The sequence below is a fragment of the Columba livia genome, chromosome 2 (assembly GCF_036013475.1).
Source record: "Columba livia isolate bColLiv1 breed racing homer chromosome 2, bColLiv1.pat.W.v2, whole genome shotgun sequence".
NCBI classification, from domain to species: domain Eukaryota; kingdom Metazoa; phylum Chordata; class Aves; order Columbiformes; family Columbidae; genus Columba; species Columba livia.
The window spans coordinates 46,119,048-46,135,540 of NC_088603.1; the positions used below are offsets into that span (position 1 = coordinate 46,119,048).

General features: G+C 37.1%; 1 protein-coding gene across 11 annotated transcripts in view; it reads left to right on the top strand.

Annotated features, from left to right (window-relative positions):
- Window positions 1-16,493, top strand: part of NEK11 (NIMA related kinase 11) — a 92,225-nt gene that overhangs the window by 33,505 nt on the left and 42,227 nt on the right. For 10 of the 11 annotated variants that reach the window (XR_010470153.1, XM_065051696.1, XM_065051695.1 and 7 more), the window contains 6 exons: window positions 7,244-7,393; window positions 7,476-7,554; window positions 8,064-8,149; window positions 12,012-12,131; window positions 14,170-14,263; window positions 15,078-15,216. Coding sequence is in view for 10 of the 11 variants with exons in the window: in XM_065051696.1 (XP_064907768.1) it covers window positions 7,244-7,393; window positions 7,476-7,554; window positions 8,064-8,149; window positions 12,012-12,131; window positions 14,170-14,263; window positions 15,078-15,216 (668 nt within the window). In the remaining variant the exon portion in view is untranslated. The remainder of the gene's footprint in view (window positions 1-7,243; window positions 7,394-7,475; window positions 7,555-8,063; window positions 8,150-12,011; window positions 12,132-14,169; window positions 14,264-15,077; window positions 15,217-16,493) is intronic. The other variant, XM_065051698.1, reaches the window with a different exon arrangement.

Below are 16,493 nucleotides of genomic sequence, written 5' to 3' on the forward strand. Positions count from 1 at the left end.
GACCAAGTTTTGCTAGGAAGGGAGAAATCTTTTTCTTTTTCATATTGAAAACAATGAATGCAAAGAAGAAACTTTCTGTGAAACTTCCAAGTGTTCAAGGAAACAGTGATTCCTGGCTGAGAGGGAAGCAGAAGAAGGACCTTCTTAGGACCTGAATAGAAAAATATTGGAGAGTGCGAAAAGGAAGAAGGTACTTGGGAGGGCAGCTGAAAATGAGAATAACTGGAGTGTTAGGACGGAAGCAAAAAGACACTGTTTCAGAAAAGGCTCAAAAGTAGAAAGAAAGTGTCAGTTTGGCACTTGGATGGCACCAATTCTTGAGATCAAGACTTCTGAGATGCTGATTAGAGAATCAAGTTGAGAAGCTGAGATCTGGTGAAAGACATTGGGAAAGGATTAGGTGCGCAGGTACTCTTGCAAGCTAAGATGAAGAAAGATTTTTGAAATGGGGAGAATATCTGCCTTGTTTATATGTGTGTCCTAAAACATCTCATTGTGTTTTAAGATGATAGTAAAAACTATCGTGTTTTTTAATTCTGTCATAGTACTTTTGTGTAAAATGGGCTTTGTTTCTTCTCTTGAGAGATTTTTTTTTCTGTAGGTGTGTGTATCTGAAGGTTCCTTTTTTATTAATATTTTGAATTGTAAAATTTCCTTCTTAAAACATTTGACTACTGGAATGTAGCTTCTTTATCTGATAATTTACTCTAGCTCCTGATCAGTTCTGCCTTTACAAAATGTATTTGTGACTGCAGGATATAATTATAAAAGTTAAGAACAGTCATCTATACTCTCAACTGGTAGCAACCATTTTTCAGAGTTCAATCCAGTCAACAGATGTGTCGGGAATCTCATCTCATGGTCTGTGTAGCTGAACTGAAATGGATTTGATGTCAGATTCTCTCTTGTTCATCTGTATCAAAATAAATATCAGTTAATACATATAGTCAATAAAAGTATATGGAGAGATTTCAAAATATGTCAAAACAAGTGAACAGACAGGAATAACAGCTTTTAGTGCTCTTTTACTCTAAAGAATAATTTCTTTTATTGCAGTTGAAATGCAATGTAAAATACGCGTTTAAGTTCTATTCGTGGTTACAAGTGTCAATCCATATAAGTCATTAACATTGTACAGAGTAAATGAAAGCAGAGTTTGGTCCACTATTTTTATAGACATGTCAATCACCCTTTTAAAATTTACAAAATAGCAGAAAAAAAAGCTTTCCCCATGCCTCTGCAACAAATCTCTAGCTATTAGTTTTCTGCTATACTTTATGCATTTTGTAATGTGTCCAAAGCAGTACCCAGAGCACATATTTGAAGGTGGAACTGCCTTCTATAGGAGCTTGCTGGCCCTCGCTGTAGGGGCACTAAGGAGCAGGTGTGTCCTGACTCACTAGACCCCCAGCCCACAAAACCCTTGTCTTTCCGAGCCACGAAACTCTCTTTTGATCAGGACTTGTCAACTACCATGACTCATTCATTTGATTGATACTTGGGTCATTTCATCTCTTCATTTAATCTTTTAATAATGATTCTGTTTGATGTTTTTTTTTCATTTGCCCCATTTAATGGGGGTTAAAAGATGAGACCCAGGGGAGCCCACCCTGGAGGCTCCAGGTGGGGTGAAATACTTGTGCTGCTTTGCAGGAAATTCAGTTGCTCATGAAGAAGTTGCCCAAGTCTTTCGTGCTCGCCTGAAGTGATGTTCTCTCTTCAGGCCTGTCCTTCTTATCCCTAGTAGGACTCAAAATATTATACAGAAAAATTCAGAATTACAAGTGTTAAATGTAAGAAAATGTAAAGTATCTTCTAGAAAAGGCAATTATTGCTATCTAAGTTATCATGGTCCTCTCACTGTTCAGTACATTTAATCATTGTTCATTCGAAAGACCTTAATTTTCACTGCAGTAATGATGTACTCTAAAGAGACTTTGTGCTTTTCAGGTTCACTGAAACGTTGTACAACTGGCTTTTCAAAACTGGCTTGAATATCCACAGTGCAGCAGCTGGTACAAGAAGTATTGTCCTTTATAGCCTGAGGTCAATGGATGTGAAAAGCTTCATGTTTTACAGTTTTTACGTACAGAAGAAGTTCTGCAGTTAGGTTCAGAGAAGCTGCAGCATTTAAATTTGTCCTCAGTTAAAGCGTCAGGGCTGGAGTTCTTTGCTATTCCATGTTTTATACCAAATCATAATTCATAGGAGGCAAAATTGTCACCCATGTTTTCCTTCCCAATGCTGAGCCTGGACTGACCAGGCAGTGAGGCAAAGCCTTTGCAGATGCTGCAGTCTGGGGTTTCCTCCTTTCCAGGCGAGGAGCTTCCCTGGGGAGCTGGTCTCAGCTCAGGAGTTCCCCAGCCCCTCTGCCCGTCGGTGCTTCCCCTGTCGGGCGGCAGACGGAGCAGTCAGGGCAGCGCCGGCAGCCGAGCTGAGACAGTGAGTGGTTGGAGAGGCCAGGGCGGGTGGAGGATCAGCAGGTGACGTGTGCGCACACACGTTTGGCGCTTGGGCCTCACTTCTACACGAGCGCAGTGTGACCCAGAGGCACGGGGGTGCCGGGGTCCTGGTGACCCTTCCTGGCCTTACGCACGGCGTGGTGGGACTGGCATCCCTGTGCCGCCGGTGCTGTGGCGCTGCATTTGTGTGTCGAGCAAAATGAAGAGTCCGCGTGTCATTTTAGGGCATTTCTTATGGTCAGGAAAGGTGGAGTCGCATGGTGGGACATGGTTTCAGTCTGTTTCTCTGGGGCAGTGCCTATTTTGTAATTTATAGAAACCAGGACACAGAGGGAACTGTAATAAATAGCCAGTAGCCTGTGGCTAAGATGGTCTCTGGTGGTGTGAGGGATCGGAGTTTGTGTTTCTGGTCTGAATCAGAGCAGAGACCTCGGTCTGAACCTCTGATGTCCAGGAGGAGCAGCTGGGCTGTTCTCAAACCCTTCCAGGCAACAGTTTCCTCAAACCCCTGTGGCTGACAAAGCCACCAGACTTCTTGTCTAACCAGTTCATGTTCCAGAGACACACTCTTTCCCTGGAAAATGTCTGACCCTCTTTGTGCTTATAGGCACACAGCAGGTGTGACTCATCCCCTGTGTTAAACCACATGTGCTGGGTATATATATTAGATCCTTTGGCTTATGTGGTTTTTATTTTGTTATTTGGAAGGGTGTTTTTAAAATATCTTTTTGGTAGCAAATAGTGGGTCAGAATCTGCCCAGTTTTGTGTCAATGTCATCCAACTAAGACTATTGAAGAATCATGGCAGAACACATCTCCCAGCACCAACAAATCACAGATGGAGACCCATCAGCAATGTTATTAAGAAAGCAATTAGAGATCCATGAGGACTATATGAAACTCTACCAACCAAGTAACAATTTTAATCAGCTTTTATTTCATTCCATTCCATGCAGTGCCTAAAAATCATCACTCCAGCCCAAACAGACTTGGTGTTCATGACATTAGGCTGAGAACAATTGGCATCCCCCATCTCCCAGAACTGTTCAAACAAAATGAAAACATTTCTTTCCAGGGAGGAGTAAGCTAAAAACAGGTACTTAGTGCATTTAGGGAAGTCGTGACTACTCACTAATGCACTAGGTGAACATTGGATTTTTATCTAAGGTTTTCCAAACAACAGGGGCACCTTTGTACTTCCATTATCTTCATGCAACCTAGAAATCCCAGACTTACCAAATAGGTTAATGATAACTCCTGCAGTGGTCCTAAAGCTAAAGTGTGCTGTTGTGGCTTCCTCAGAGTTCTGTTTTGTTTCAGAAAACTTGTTTTCCCTTCAGACAAGGGTTCCAAACCAGTTTAGGTCCTGTTTTCTTCATACTGGGAAGCAGGCATCACTCTTGCCCATCCCAGTGGAAACAATCTCCGTGCTCAGCCCCTGAATAGCATTAACAAGATTTGCTTGCCACTAGTAGTTACCTGACATTTCACCTGCAGTTTTTTGCAGGTTTCCTAACTGTGAGATCTTGGGGTTTCTCAGGTGAGACTCTGAAATCTGTACTGGCTGGGAATCTGCCAAGGATCAAGAAAGGTCCTTGGGTACAAATATTGAGCACCTGTCTGTGCAGTGGCTACTGGAACTGTATTGTATTTTGTTTCTGAGTGGATGACGTAAAGTGTATAAAAACAGTTATCAGCAATAACATTTCTCTCTTCTTTTCAAAGCTATAAGCATAGAAGGCAAATTAAATCTGTAACTTTTCAAAGGATTTGTGCATAAATTTGTGTTATAAATTATCTCAGAGGCTGACATAACAGAAATATTTTAGTTGAAAATCAAATGTTTTTTCACTTAGAGACTTAGCAAATTATTTACAAGGGAGGTATAATTTTCTTTTTGTCTTCAGAGACACAGCAATGTCACAGTAACATTTAAATCCATTGTACCCTGTCTTCTGTCAAGTATTGTCAGATTTTGACAGATGGTCTTTCTGTAGGATTTGGGTAAATTTGGCTCCCTACACCATAGATTTTGGGATTGTCATTTTAATTGTGATTGCTTGTCTGTACTTTTCCCCCAATTTGTATTTCTCTTTACTATTAACAATCCAAAAATGTTTTATTTTTTTTGCTGCCAAATTTTATGTAGAATAGTTGCCAAAAATAGCAGTAAAAGCAGTGAAGACCTGAAAAACAATGGCTGAGAGAGTCATGATGTTATGTGTACCCATGTACATATTCCTCATAGACTCTGGAGTCAGCAAATCCTTAAGACCTTCTGGTATGATCAGACTGAGAGATGCAAGTCATGAAGCTATCTGCATTTAGATTATCTGGCTTTTGGAGTTTAATTTAAAATCAAACTTGAATCTTCAAACATTTGAAGAGCTATAACATAGTTTGGAAAGTTCTACAAAAGATCAGAAGATGTCAAAAGGATGGCAATGCAGTTAGCAACGCAAACCTCATGGTGTTTCTTCCTGAGGAGAAGTTAGAGGTTTGTCAGTCAATATCCCAGAGAACAGACTGAAGCCTGTCCAGATGCTCCCTTTTATGTAATTGAGCCTAAGTGGCTTCAATGTGAAATGGTCATACATCAGTTTTGCCGAAATGAAGTGCTGTTTAGAACCTTTGTCAAACCTATTCACAAACACAGGGAGCCATCAAACCTAATGCTCTGGCTGGCTAGCTTAACAACCATTTTATAATTTTCTAACACTGGCAGTTCAACAAGCTATGATTATAAAAGTAATTAAATTATATGGATGGGTCATGTGCAGATTGCTTTATGGGAATCAGGAAGCAATTTTTGCTTGCTGAATATGCTCCTTACAAGATGCTTAGACCAGGACTGTAGAAACACAGCTGAGAAATGCAGTCCTGAGGCAAAAGCTTGGCGCTAACTCCCTTGGGCAATCGCAGCTCAGGAGCTGTCCTTGGGAAGAAATAGCCTTGCTTTGGGACACAGGGCAGCATTTCTTAGCTCAGGAGGTATTTATTTCATTTCAAATAATATCCTGCAGTAAAAAAAATATTATTTTCCCTCGTTTTTCTTTTCTTTTTTTCTTTCATTTTTTTTCTTTCATAGGACAGATGGGATTTTCCCTGGGTAGCCTGTTCATGTCTCCGGCTGCAGCAGAATGCCCTGGGTGTTCTTTTTGTCTTCCTCCAATCCTCCAAAGCCTCAGGTGTAGTCGGAGTACTAAACTAGATGAATAAATGGGCTTCCCTGATGTGGCAAATCCTGTGCTCCTGATGGCTCATTAAGCAATTTCTAGCTGCCAGAATCAAGCAGCCTCCAAAACAGATTGATTCTGCAAAAAGCAGTCATAGTACAGTCTGTCAGGCTGGGATTTTCCTTCCTTTTTTCTTCCCTCCGGCGGGTTTCCATTTTTGTTTGATGCTTTCAGAGGCCATGTGTGCAGGGGACTTTTTTGTTCTTGTAAAGTATTTTCTCATGTAGGAATTATCTTGTTTCAGAGTTTGAACATACATCATGTAGATAGTAATCTGTGTGTTACTGTTTACTGATTTTGGAAGTTTGGAAGTTGATTGACAGTTAAATCTTTAAAAAAACTAGGCAATTATTTATGTACCTCAGTAACTGGTCTTTATGCAGTTGTTGGCAAAAATGCTCTGCTAACTGTTTTTATGTACTGTTTTGAAAAGTACCAATGAGAGCCCCCCTATTCTCTTTCCTTATTGCCATTTTATGTTAGAGCCTGGGCTTCAGCTTTAAATTATTTCCTTTATTCTTTCATTGCCAGACAGACTGAATCGTTTCATGTTCTTTAACCAAAATGAATAACTGAAACTTTATTTATTATTTGCTTTCAAAGATAATGTTTATACCTTTTTCATCAAAGCCATTCACCTATACTTACTTCTACTTATTATCACTACTCTTTATTTTCATGCTGCTTCTGTAAATTATAAATACCACAAACAAATACTACATTAAGAGTAAAGTTGCTCTGATATTTAGGTGGGTTACTTAGGTGGGTCTGGTCCTAGTAAATAACAGCCTGATAAATAAAGTGATGGTAAACCAAAGGCCCTTTTAAAATTGTTTGTAATCATTCTTCTCAGTTCTTTTAATAATTTAAAATTGAATTTGGTTCTCAGCTACATCTCCAGACCTGCATATTCAGTTTTCTTCTTTTCTTCTCCAAATAAAATGCTGAGGAAATGTAGTTTTAGATGTTGCAGTATGATGCTGTCATGTAAAATTTGATAATTCTTTGAGTCTAAACCAATTTTGGAATCTATTTGAAACACGTGACCAAATGAGTGAAATTGCACCAGAAGACACTTCTGTTATTTGAGACTGGCATTATTTAATTCAAACTTGAATTTTAGCCTCAGTTTATTGTCAGAAATTGATTTGCAAAAATAGTTTAAACAAACCTGTGTCCAAACACTACTAAACTACTTTGTCAGTCGGTCACTAATTAAAATACTTCTTTCCAAACTTAATGAGTAACCCCTTAAAAGCTAGTTCATACAATAGGGTTTTACTTTATTTATATATATTTTTTATATATAGAATTTAAGTTTGTGCCTGCACTTATGGAAATAGAATGACAATGTCTCCTATTTATAAAGTTACTAATTTGTGATTTGAATAAAAATATTTTGAATGAAAAGGATAGCGTGATAATGAAACATCCTATTCCCAGGAGAAAATGGCCCACAGTTGTAATTGTACTTACTGTAATGTCACTATGCATGCTAATTTCAAAAATATTGTTTATACTATTCCTATTATTTTATTCTTAAAGGTCTCTGGGATGCATTTTATATGAGATGTGCTGTATGAACCATGCATTTACTGGACACAATTTTTTGTCTGTTGTTTTAAAAATTGTAGAAGGTGATACCCCTTCTCTTCCTGATAGATATCCAAGCAGACTGAATGCTGTGCTGTGCAGGTATGTTATTTTCTTGTTCAGCAGGTTTTTAATTTAATTTGGAAAATCACTTATTTAAGACTTTTGTTTTTTAATGTTTCAGCATGTTAAATAAGGATCCTTCATTGAGGCCTGCAGCAGCAGAGATTCTAAGAATCCCTTATATTGATGAACAACTAAAGGTATATAAGAAAGAGCGATAGCTGTACACTTACCATTTGAGTATGTGTTTTGCAAAAGCAGAATGGAAGCAGAGAAAATGTGATGATAAAAAATAATCAGATAGCAGTTCATGGGAACACTAATCCAGGGGACTTCCAAAGCTAAATTACAAATATGACTGAGGTAGTGAGGCAGTGGGTAATGAAGCCGTTGTCACTTTACGTGCTGACTGTATTCCCTTTAAAATGTTATGAGCAATACAGAGAATGGGCATTTATGTGTAACAAGTGCCGATCATTTGTGCCTATCATCTCTAAACTGTTCTGGTTACTCATAGTTTTAATGAAAACCAGTGCATCTTGCTCTTGTGATTCCTCCTTCAGTGTATATATTGTTTGGGTTTCTAAGAATGTGGGAAGGAAAACTGCTCAGTCAGATTTTACATTAGGACTGCATTGGGTCATAGCTGAAGAGTCTGGATCACTTTAGCCTCAAGTGTTGACACCACTTCTATTTTATTTCCTTGCAGAATATACAGTATAAGTTCGCAAACATGACTGTGAAAGACAAGGCACTTAATTGGAGGAAAGAAGCTGCCCCCATTTTTGATGCAGTGTAAGTATTTTTAAGTGTTTTATGGGCAGCAGTATATGAAATTACAGTGTTACCAGATAATATCATGTAGCAACCACTTGGGTTAGTCTCGTAGTGCTTTATTTTCAGAGGGACCCATTCCCCAGAAATACAGAAGAGTAATCACATTAGTGAGAGGCATCATTAAGATTTAGGGGAAAAAAATAATTTGTAGATCAAATAATTTTATTATATAACTGTGTGAATTGTGCACACATGTGTAGTATATGCATATGTTAATTTAGGACCTTTATATTTTGAAGGCTGAGATCATCATTCTAGTTATGCCGTGGTTATTTATAGTGCTGCTGCTTGTGTACCTACTAACTATTGAATGTCAAAGCTATGTTTCCTAAATGATACCAAACTAAAAGTCTATACACTGAAACTAATATTCAGCTAGTATGTCCATAGGACACTATTATATTTGTCTTGTAACTATAGTGAGAAGTTAAGGCTTATGATGTTTATTGGCTCTCATATCAGTAGTGCCTTTGTAGATGATCTCTCTCCTAGACACTGAATATATATTAAATTAATTAATTGCATTAAATTACAATGCTGCAATGATTAAAGAAATCTCAACATGGGCAATCTCATCTTGCCTTTGTAAATTAGCTCTGCAGTTTTGATGGCAGCTGGCCCCCCTTTTTGCTTCCTGTCCCTGAGTTTTCTGTATGTGGTTTTGCTCTGTTAGGAGCTAGGATGCTCAAAATCAGGAGTTTGTGATCCTGCGCAGATGCAATGGATGTCCCTGCTTCATGTTTCCTCTAAATAACTGTCAAGACGTTAACAGCTATCCGAAATTTTGTTTCGCATTATTAGGTAACAGTGATAAAGAACCCCATGCTCCAGTCCAGAATTAGCGCTGCTTTTGGGGCAACAGGCCTTTCCCCTGCATCTTTTGCGACCTCTGCTCTCGGAGAGGACCCTCAGTTTTGCAGCTGTGGTCACTTTGCCGATGCTGCCAATTTTGCTGTTTGCAAGCATCCCTTTAGGAGATGTGACCAGCTTCAGCTTTTCTAATGACAGTGGTATTTAGTATCAGTGGTAGGAAGAAAGTGGAGTGAAGACAGTGGAATTCAAGACAGCAAAATCTGTATATCTTTTTTTTTTCCAAGTTTGACACTGGGAGTCTATCTGTAAAGCTGTCATCTCTAGGAATTGTGGTTTGGGTTTCTGCCCTGTCACTTCTGTTCTTGTATCTCATTGCCAGATAAGTCTCTGTCTTTTAATCAGACTAAAGTTCTCTGTTTTGGTGTAAATACTTAACTTTAGTATAAACAAATTGTTGAGCTTTGCAAGTATAGATGTAAAATGCAACAATAAATGATACCTGTATTGCCTAGTAATAACCATCTAATAAATAAGAGCAAATGGACATGGCTGTGGCTCCTCTCAGGTTTTTGGCTTTCTTATTATTCTACATGATGGCTTCTGCTAGAAACAACCCTTTGCTAATTTACTGGAAATACAAGAGTCAGGCAGATATTCAATAGGGAAATATTAGATGTATATTTTGTAGGCAGCTGCTGGTTTTGAGTTGATTCAATTAACTGTTAGTGGATTCCTGCCTCTTTGAATGAAATATAGTTAACTGCAGAGGTGTTCCTCAGAGATATACCTTAAACAGTTTAGGGGACTTGCCCAAATATTATGCCGACTCCATCTGAATTATATTGAGAGTTTAATGCTTATTAGAACATAAAGTATGCGAATCTTTCAGAAACTTTTAATCCATGGCTTTATTTTGTGGGTACAGGATTTCAAATTATCTATATGCACCAAAAGACTGTAGATGCTTTGAGGAAGCAGTATTTTTACCTGCAAAATATATAATTAGACTTCAAAAATCCACAGGCTTGTAGAACAGACTGATAAAACCAGTTTTGATTATTAGTAACAAGTGCGATGTTCCATCCCTGATCCATTTTCATTAGCTCACATGTATTGAGTCTTATCACCTTCCAAATGGACCTCTCATGTATTGACAGAGCTTGCATAGGAGGAGGACATTCATGTACATCTGAGAATCTGTAACCATTCTTGTTCAAAAGCAAGCCTGTAGTCTCTAAGATGAAGATCAAGTTCTAACTACTAACATTATGACCCTATACTTTTGTTAAAAGGAAATAGAAAGTTGGCTTCTGTTCCAGAGGTCCTAAAAATTGAGGAGCAATGGATGGCAACAGTTTCTCTTTGAGCGTGGAATTTTACCTTGCGGTTTTCAAATTCAGGGCGTTAATTTGAGAAAAAAGTCCCAGGAGAAGCTTCACTATAAATTATCTTCAAGTGTGCCACAGTCTGATTATTTTTAGCTAAATGTTAGGAATATGCATAGAGTCATAATCTTATTATGACTTTTATTAGGAGAACATTCACTGTCTGTGTTGCTACTGGTAAGCAAAATGCGAGATCTAAAGCGATAGGTAAAAAAAAACAAAACAAAAATACCTGGAAAACGGTAGAGAGCAGAAGAATAATTTAAACATAGTGAATTTTCTACATCTGCTGCAGTGAAGCAATACTCTCATCTGATTGAGTGTACAAGGAGCTGCTTGTTATGGTGTCCTCCCCAGTCATTGCTACTTGATATCTATGATTTTTCTTTCTCACCAGGAATTATTTTTGCCATGTACAGTTGAATCTAGTTTCTTCTCGTAATGTCCTCTAATGGCTTACTTTATTCCAGTCCCATGCAAGTCATAAATTTTAAATATTTAAGTAAGCATAAAGCTGTACAAGTTCAGTTTCAGCTTGGATGAAAAATGTCTTCTTTTTCCCAAGAGATCCTTGTAATTTAAATTAGAATTTTTTACAGGGGACAAGAAATATGTCTAACATTATTCATACTTGAAGAGTTAGTTCCATTCTTATGAATAATTGAGTTTTTGTCTTTGTCCTTAGTCTTTTATATTTCACACTAATATTCATATCTTTACACCGTTTCCCTCTATAGTCAACATCTGAAAAGCATAATGAAAACTTCTCATTTATTAAAATCCTGATTTTAAAATGATAGTCCAGAAGGAGTGTTGTAATTTATATGGTTACAAAACTGGGTTCTCAGATGATCAGAAGTGGATTTTATCTTATAAGAGCAAAAATAGTAATTTGAAATGAATACTTGGTGTCATAAAAATAAACAATAGAAAAAGTTATGTAAGTGAAACATGAGTGCCAAGGCATTGTAAACTATGGTTCAATCTTTGTAATTGCTGTAGGATGTGAGATAAAAATCTGAGATTAATATCCTTTTTCTGATACACGACTAATATTTCTCTCCCATGTTGATAAATACAGCTGAGATAGATATGTCAATAACTCGTGCTTAGCTTTCAGAGGTGGTCTGTGGAGACCATTTTACCAGTGAATTGTTATTATTGATTAGGACTAGAAATTCAAGAGGAAACATTAAAGACACAGTATTATTCTCTCTTATTCTAGACAGCTTGTAACAATCAATGTAAAGTGCATGGGTGATACTCCTTTTTTCTGTGGTTCTCATTTAAAGACTGCCTTTTTACTTGGAATATGCTCAATAATGAAGCCTGGCAGGGTAAATATTTCACTGTGCTTCAACATTTATTCTTTCAAGAAGCTGAGTTTACCTTTTTCCATTCTTGCCTGAAATGATTCACGTTCTTCATGAATCTAAGTCTAAGTTTAAATATTTCAGTTTAAAAGAGGCATTTGCTTTCCAAACCAAGGTCTATTTAGTCTGTTACAGTACCTGTGACTTTCTAATTATTCCATTTGAAATGTCAGTACGTTTCAATATCAAATCAAAATACTGATATTTACATTTTTATATGAAGATGGGTTTGCATGCATTCAATTTCAGGCATAGGAAAGTTCATTTGCAAACTCTGCAGGAACTGTCTGAAGTACAGAAAATGACACCGCGGGAACGGATGAGGCTGAGGAAGTTAAATGCTGCAGATGAGAAAGCAAAGAAGTTGAAGTAAGTTGAGCATAACATTTGTATCATGCCCTAACCATGCAATTTTCCCCATCCAAAAGTCTGACACAAGAGTTAGAACTGTCAAGGTAAAAATAAAAATAAAAGGCATCTTCAGCTACTCAAAGTGAATAGGGATTTTGGATTAGTTAGATCACAGTAATTATTTATGTAGAAAAAAAAAATCAGAACAGTAGCCCAAAACTGGTATTTTGAGCATTGTGTTTCTGATTAAATAAGTGTAGGAGAGATTTGTTATGATAGGATGGCTTGTCATTGTAAGGATTGCACAGTCTGAGGAGTTGAACATTTAGTTACAATCCTGCTTTTATCAGTTGTTTTGGCCTCAGAGATTAACTGATAGAAATTAATAGCTCAGAGGACAGTCTTATGAAATGACCAAGTGGGGGTAATGGATGTGTTATGAAGGCTTTATGGTTCATGTTTTTTTATTGAGACATAATAAAAGAGGGAATTTGAAGAAGAATAAGTACTGTTTCTGAGTGGAATATGAGAAAGAGCTGGAAGGCTGTGTGTCTATGTATGAATTCCTTTTTTAAATAAAAAGAAGAATATATTGTTTTGATCACTCACTTAAGCTTTTCACATGTAAAAATATTCAGTGTTTTATTTGGTATGAATGAAAATCAGAAAAGCACTACATTCATTTTTAATTCATTTAAAATGTTTTAATCAAAAGCATTTTTGAAGTGCAATGTAAATTAACAAATGTTTACTCAGTTATTTATAGAGGGAAATAGAGGGAATAATTATTTTTGATCATGAGAATCTACATCTAAAGCCTATTGTGCCAAAGCAAGTTAGCAGTTCAGTAAGGCAATGATGTCCTAGTACAGAAAAATATTGCAAGGTGACATGAAGGCTGAATTTATGGCCTCAGAAACTCCACAGCTACATATATCTGCAAGTCAATAGCAATTGCAGTTGAGTGAAAATGCTCAGTAAAATCACATCCTAGCATTATTTGTGTGAACTTGTGATGCCCACACCTAAAAGCTATGAACAAAAAACTGAAGGTTTTCATCTCCTTTTGGAAAATATGTCTGATCAACATGCGTCTGTCTGATGCTTACCATCGCATTCCATAATAGAGATGGACTGTAAATTTATTCTCATTTTTAAAAAATTTCCTTGAATTGAAGCCGCTCTATAACACCTCTTATGCATGGTGTTTTCAATAATATGGTAGGTCAATTTTTGTGCTTATATGAAATTTATAAACAAGAAGTCTGTCTCTCTCACTTTTGAAAAATGAATGGAGATTAGGAATTAAAACTAATTGCAGGATAGTTCTAGTTTGTGTTTTATCCTTTTACTTTCTTGTACTTTAGTGTTTTTTATTTAGATTTTCAAGTTTTTTTCCCCAGGGAAAAAAAGTAATATAAAGGCAACATATTAATCTTCAAATCTTATTCTTAGTAATGAATCTTTAAAATGGATCTATAGTCAGCTCGGGGTTGTTGCCGTCTGCCTCTCACTGAAAGTGTTTGAAACAGTGCAAAACCAGTACCTTCTCAGACTGGAGATCTACTGGCAGCAGTGCAACCTAGAGATTAATGGGAAGGGAATGTAGTAATGGAAACTGGAAGAGCTACTTAATGGAGCACCTGGCTTATATAGTCATGTACAGAAAAATGCAGTTACCAACTCTTCCCCAGGTGAAGTGTTGATAGCACACGCGTGTTGCAGGCCTGTCTTCAGCTGAAAGGTTCTTGGACTACATAGCAGAATGAAGTCCAAAGTATTCAAGATCTTCAGAAGAAGAAAAAATAATGGGAATAATAACTTACTGCTTCTCAATTATATTATGCAAGTTGTGAAAGAAAAGTATAATAGTGTTTGGAAATTAGACCTGAAATCTCTTTGTTCACTAAAACTAACCTTACTTGAATAGATGCCATGAACGTTTGGCATCATGGCAGTCTGATTATAGAATTTGCTTTTCCACAGGTGTTTCTAGAAGATCCCTTTGTGCAACCACTGATATCACATCCTAAACACAAGTATTCTGTATTTACAGACAGCTGGCAGAAGAAAAATATCAAGAAAATATCAAAAGAATGCAAGAATTCAGGTCCCGTAATTTTCAGCATCTGAATGTCAACGTCCTACATGTAAGTACGGGCTTTTATTTCAAGGGCCTCAGTTGTGCACATTCAGTGTACAACACTTTTTTCTTTCATACTTTCTTTAGCACTAGAGGCACAGTCCTGTTCTAAAACTAATAATTTGGAAGTGCATCGAAGTCTGGACTGTGTAGCTGAACCTGTGGGTCTGTCATGAAAGAAAGTGCATTTGGTTATTCAGCTGTGATTCGAAAAACTGTAATAATTGCACAATTTTATTTTATTAAGTCGCACTTAAATCTAAATCTGCTCTCTGAAGTTTACTTACTGACAGTCTGCATGGCATCAGAGTTCAAAATGCATTAATTTTCAAGATAAGTTTAGAATTGTAATTCTTTAAACACTCATTTGGCATGGCTATGGGTTCTTTTCATTTGATTAGTTAAGACTATTAACATTTCAACTGACATTTTAGTAAGAATGAAGTCTTGGAATGACTCCCGGTATAAGCTGTCCTTTGATTTTAGGCATTCTACAACAGAAGAGAACAGTGTCAGTTTGGAAACAGTGAAAGCATCGCAGAAATAATGAGATTTTGGTTACTGCTTTGTATTCTATATTTTCTTTCACATACAGTCTAGTTTCTATTTACCATTGTGTCTGGAGAAAATAATATGTTAAATCTGTCTCTGCTTATGGCTGATTCACTACGGATCATTTACAAAAAAGTTAGGAGGTATTTTTTAGTGTTTGCTTAATACAAGTCCCAGCAGTTGTGTAGATCAGGGCAACCATTGTGTTGTGATCCTGCTGTGAAAGCTCTAACTGTACCTGTTTCTCCATGCTGCTTCGTTTGACTAAGGAATCTGATGACCAGACTTCAAAACCCCTAACTCGTTCTCAGCCAGTCATTGCACACAACTGTGTGTCCTTAGGACATGATGAACCAAGTGGAAGTGAGACATCAAGTCAGCTCTGCATGTCTGAACTTACAGACCATGGTAAGAATTTGAAATTGTATGTTGAAATGAAACTTGCTATGAATAAAGCAAGGTCTGATTTTGTCCCTTGTAGTTAATTTATGGTGGGGAAACAGCAGTATAAAAAGCAGTCAGACTTGTAAGGCAGTCAAAAGATTTACAAAGAGAGAAGAAGAATCTAGGTGTATGTGTGTGCAGCAGATGTATGGCAAGGTTATGTGGCAGGAGGCCTGGGTTCCCAGAGCTGGAGTGACCTGTGAGAAGTGATGGAGATGAATGCACCATCTCCACATGAGATGCTGAGTTAGAAGGAAATAGCTTGAACTTTGCAAATATGAAGTGACTGGTGTTAGAAAAACATTTCCTAAGTTATCTCTCTGGTGAAAAAATTAGTACAAAAATTCAGAGCATTTGCACCTTTGGTACACTTTGATGCCATTTTCTTTATCTATAACAATGAGAGAGGCAGATGGAAACTCTTTAAACTGTGCTTTTCTATACTGTCCTCAAATACTTAGGTACTGTCTAGAGGGTATGAATTACTATATAAACATGTACTTTTCTGTAGATAGATGAACAATTAGTCAAGCTTTTCAAAAAGGGTCAGACTGCGGAAATGTGCTCAATGAGAAAAATATTTTTAAGAATGTGTCTGTATTTTTTTTTCTAAATTGTTCTGGAATAGTGTTGTGCTTTTAAATATTTAAGCATTATTATGTAAGCACTATTGTGGTGAAAGATTTTTAATCACATTAGAATCTTGCAAGTGTGCACTAATACACCTTTAAGTATGAAAACTACTTTTCTCTAATAGCTCTGCCTTTTAGTATTGGTTTATGTGCATCTGTGAAAGTATACATCATTAAATCAAAGGCATCAAAATGAGTGTTTGCAGTGGAGATGGGTTTTTTTTAATAGCAAATGGATTTTTTCCTTTCAGTGTAGCCTCATTTATGTCTATGTGGTTAGCTTACTATTTCACAGTATAAGTAGGGATGATCTGTGTAGGAGAGAACCCAGCTGCTAGAAGTACATCCTGGGAGGAGGGTGGGGAGGCTTGCAAACAAAGGACCAAGAGAAAGCAGTAAATGTGGGTGGGAGATGTACCAAGGGAAGCATGCAAAGATACCTAAATAGAAACAGATCAACATGCATGAAAGGAAAGAAACTGATGTTTCTGCCTTTAGAGGTCATTACGCTGTTAAACTGTAATGACAGAAATTAGATGCAGATATATCTGTGATGCAAAAGTTGGGTCAATCCATTGTACAAAACTGAATGCATGTTTAATTGCTTTT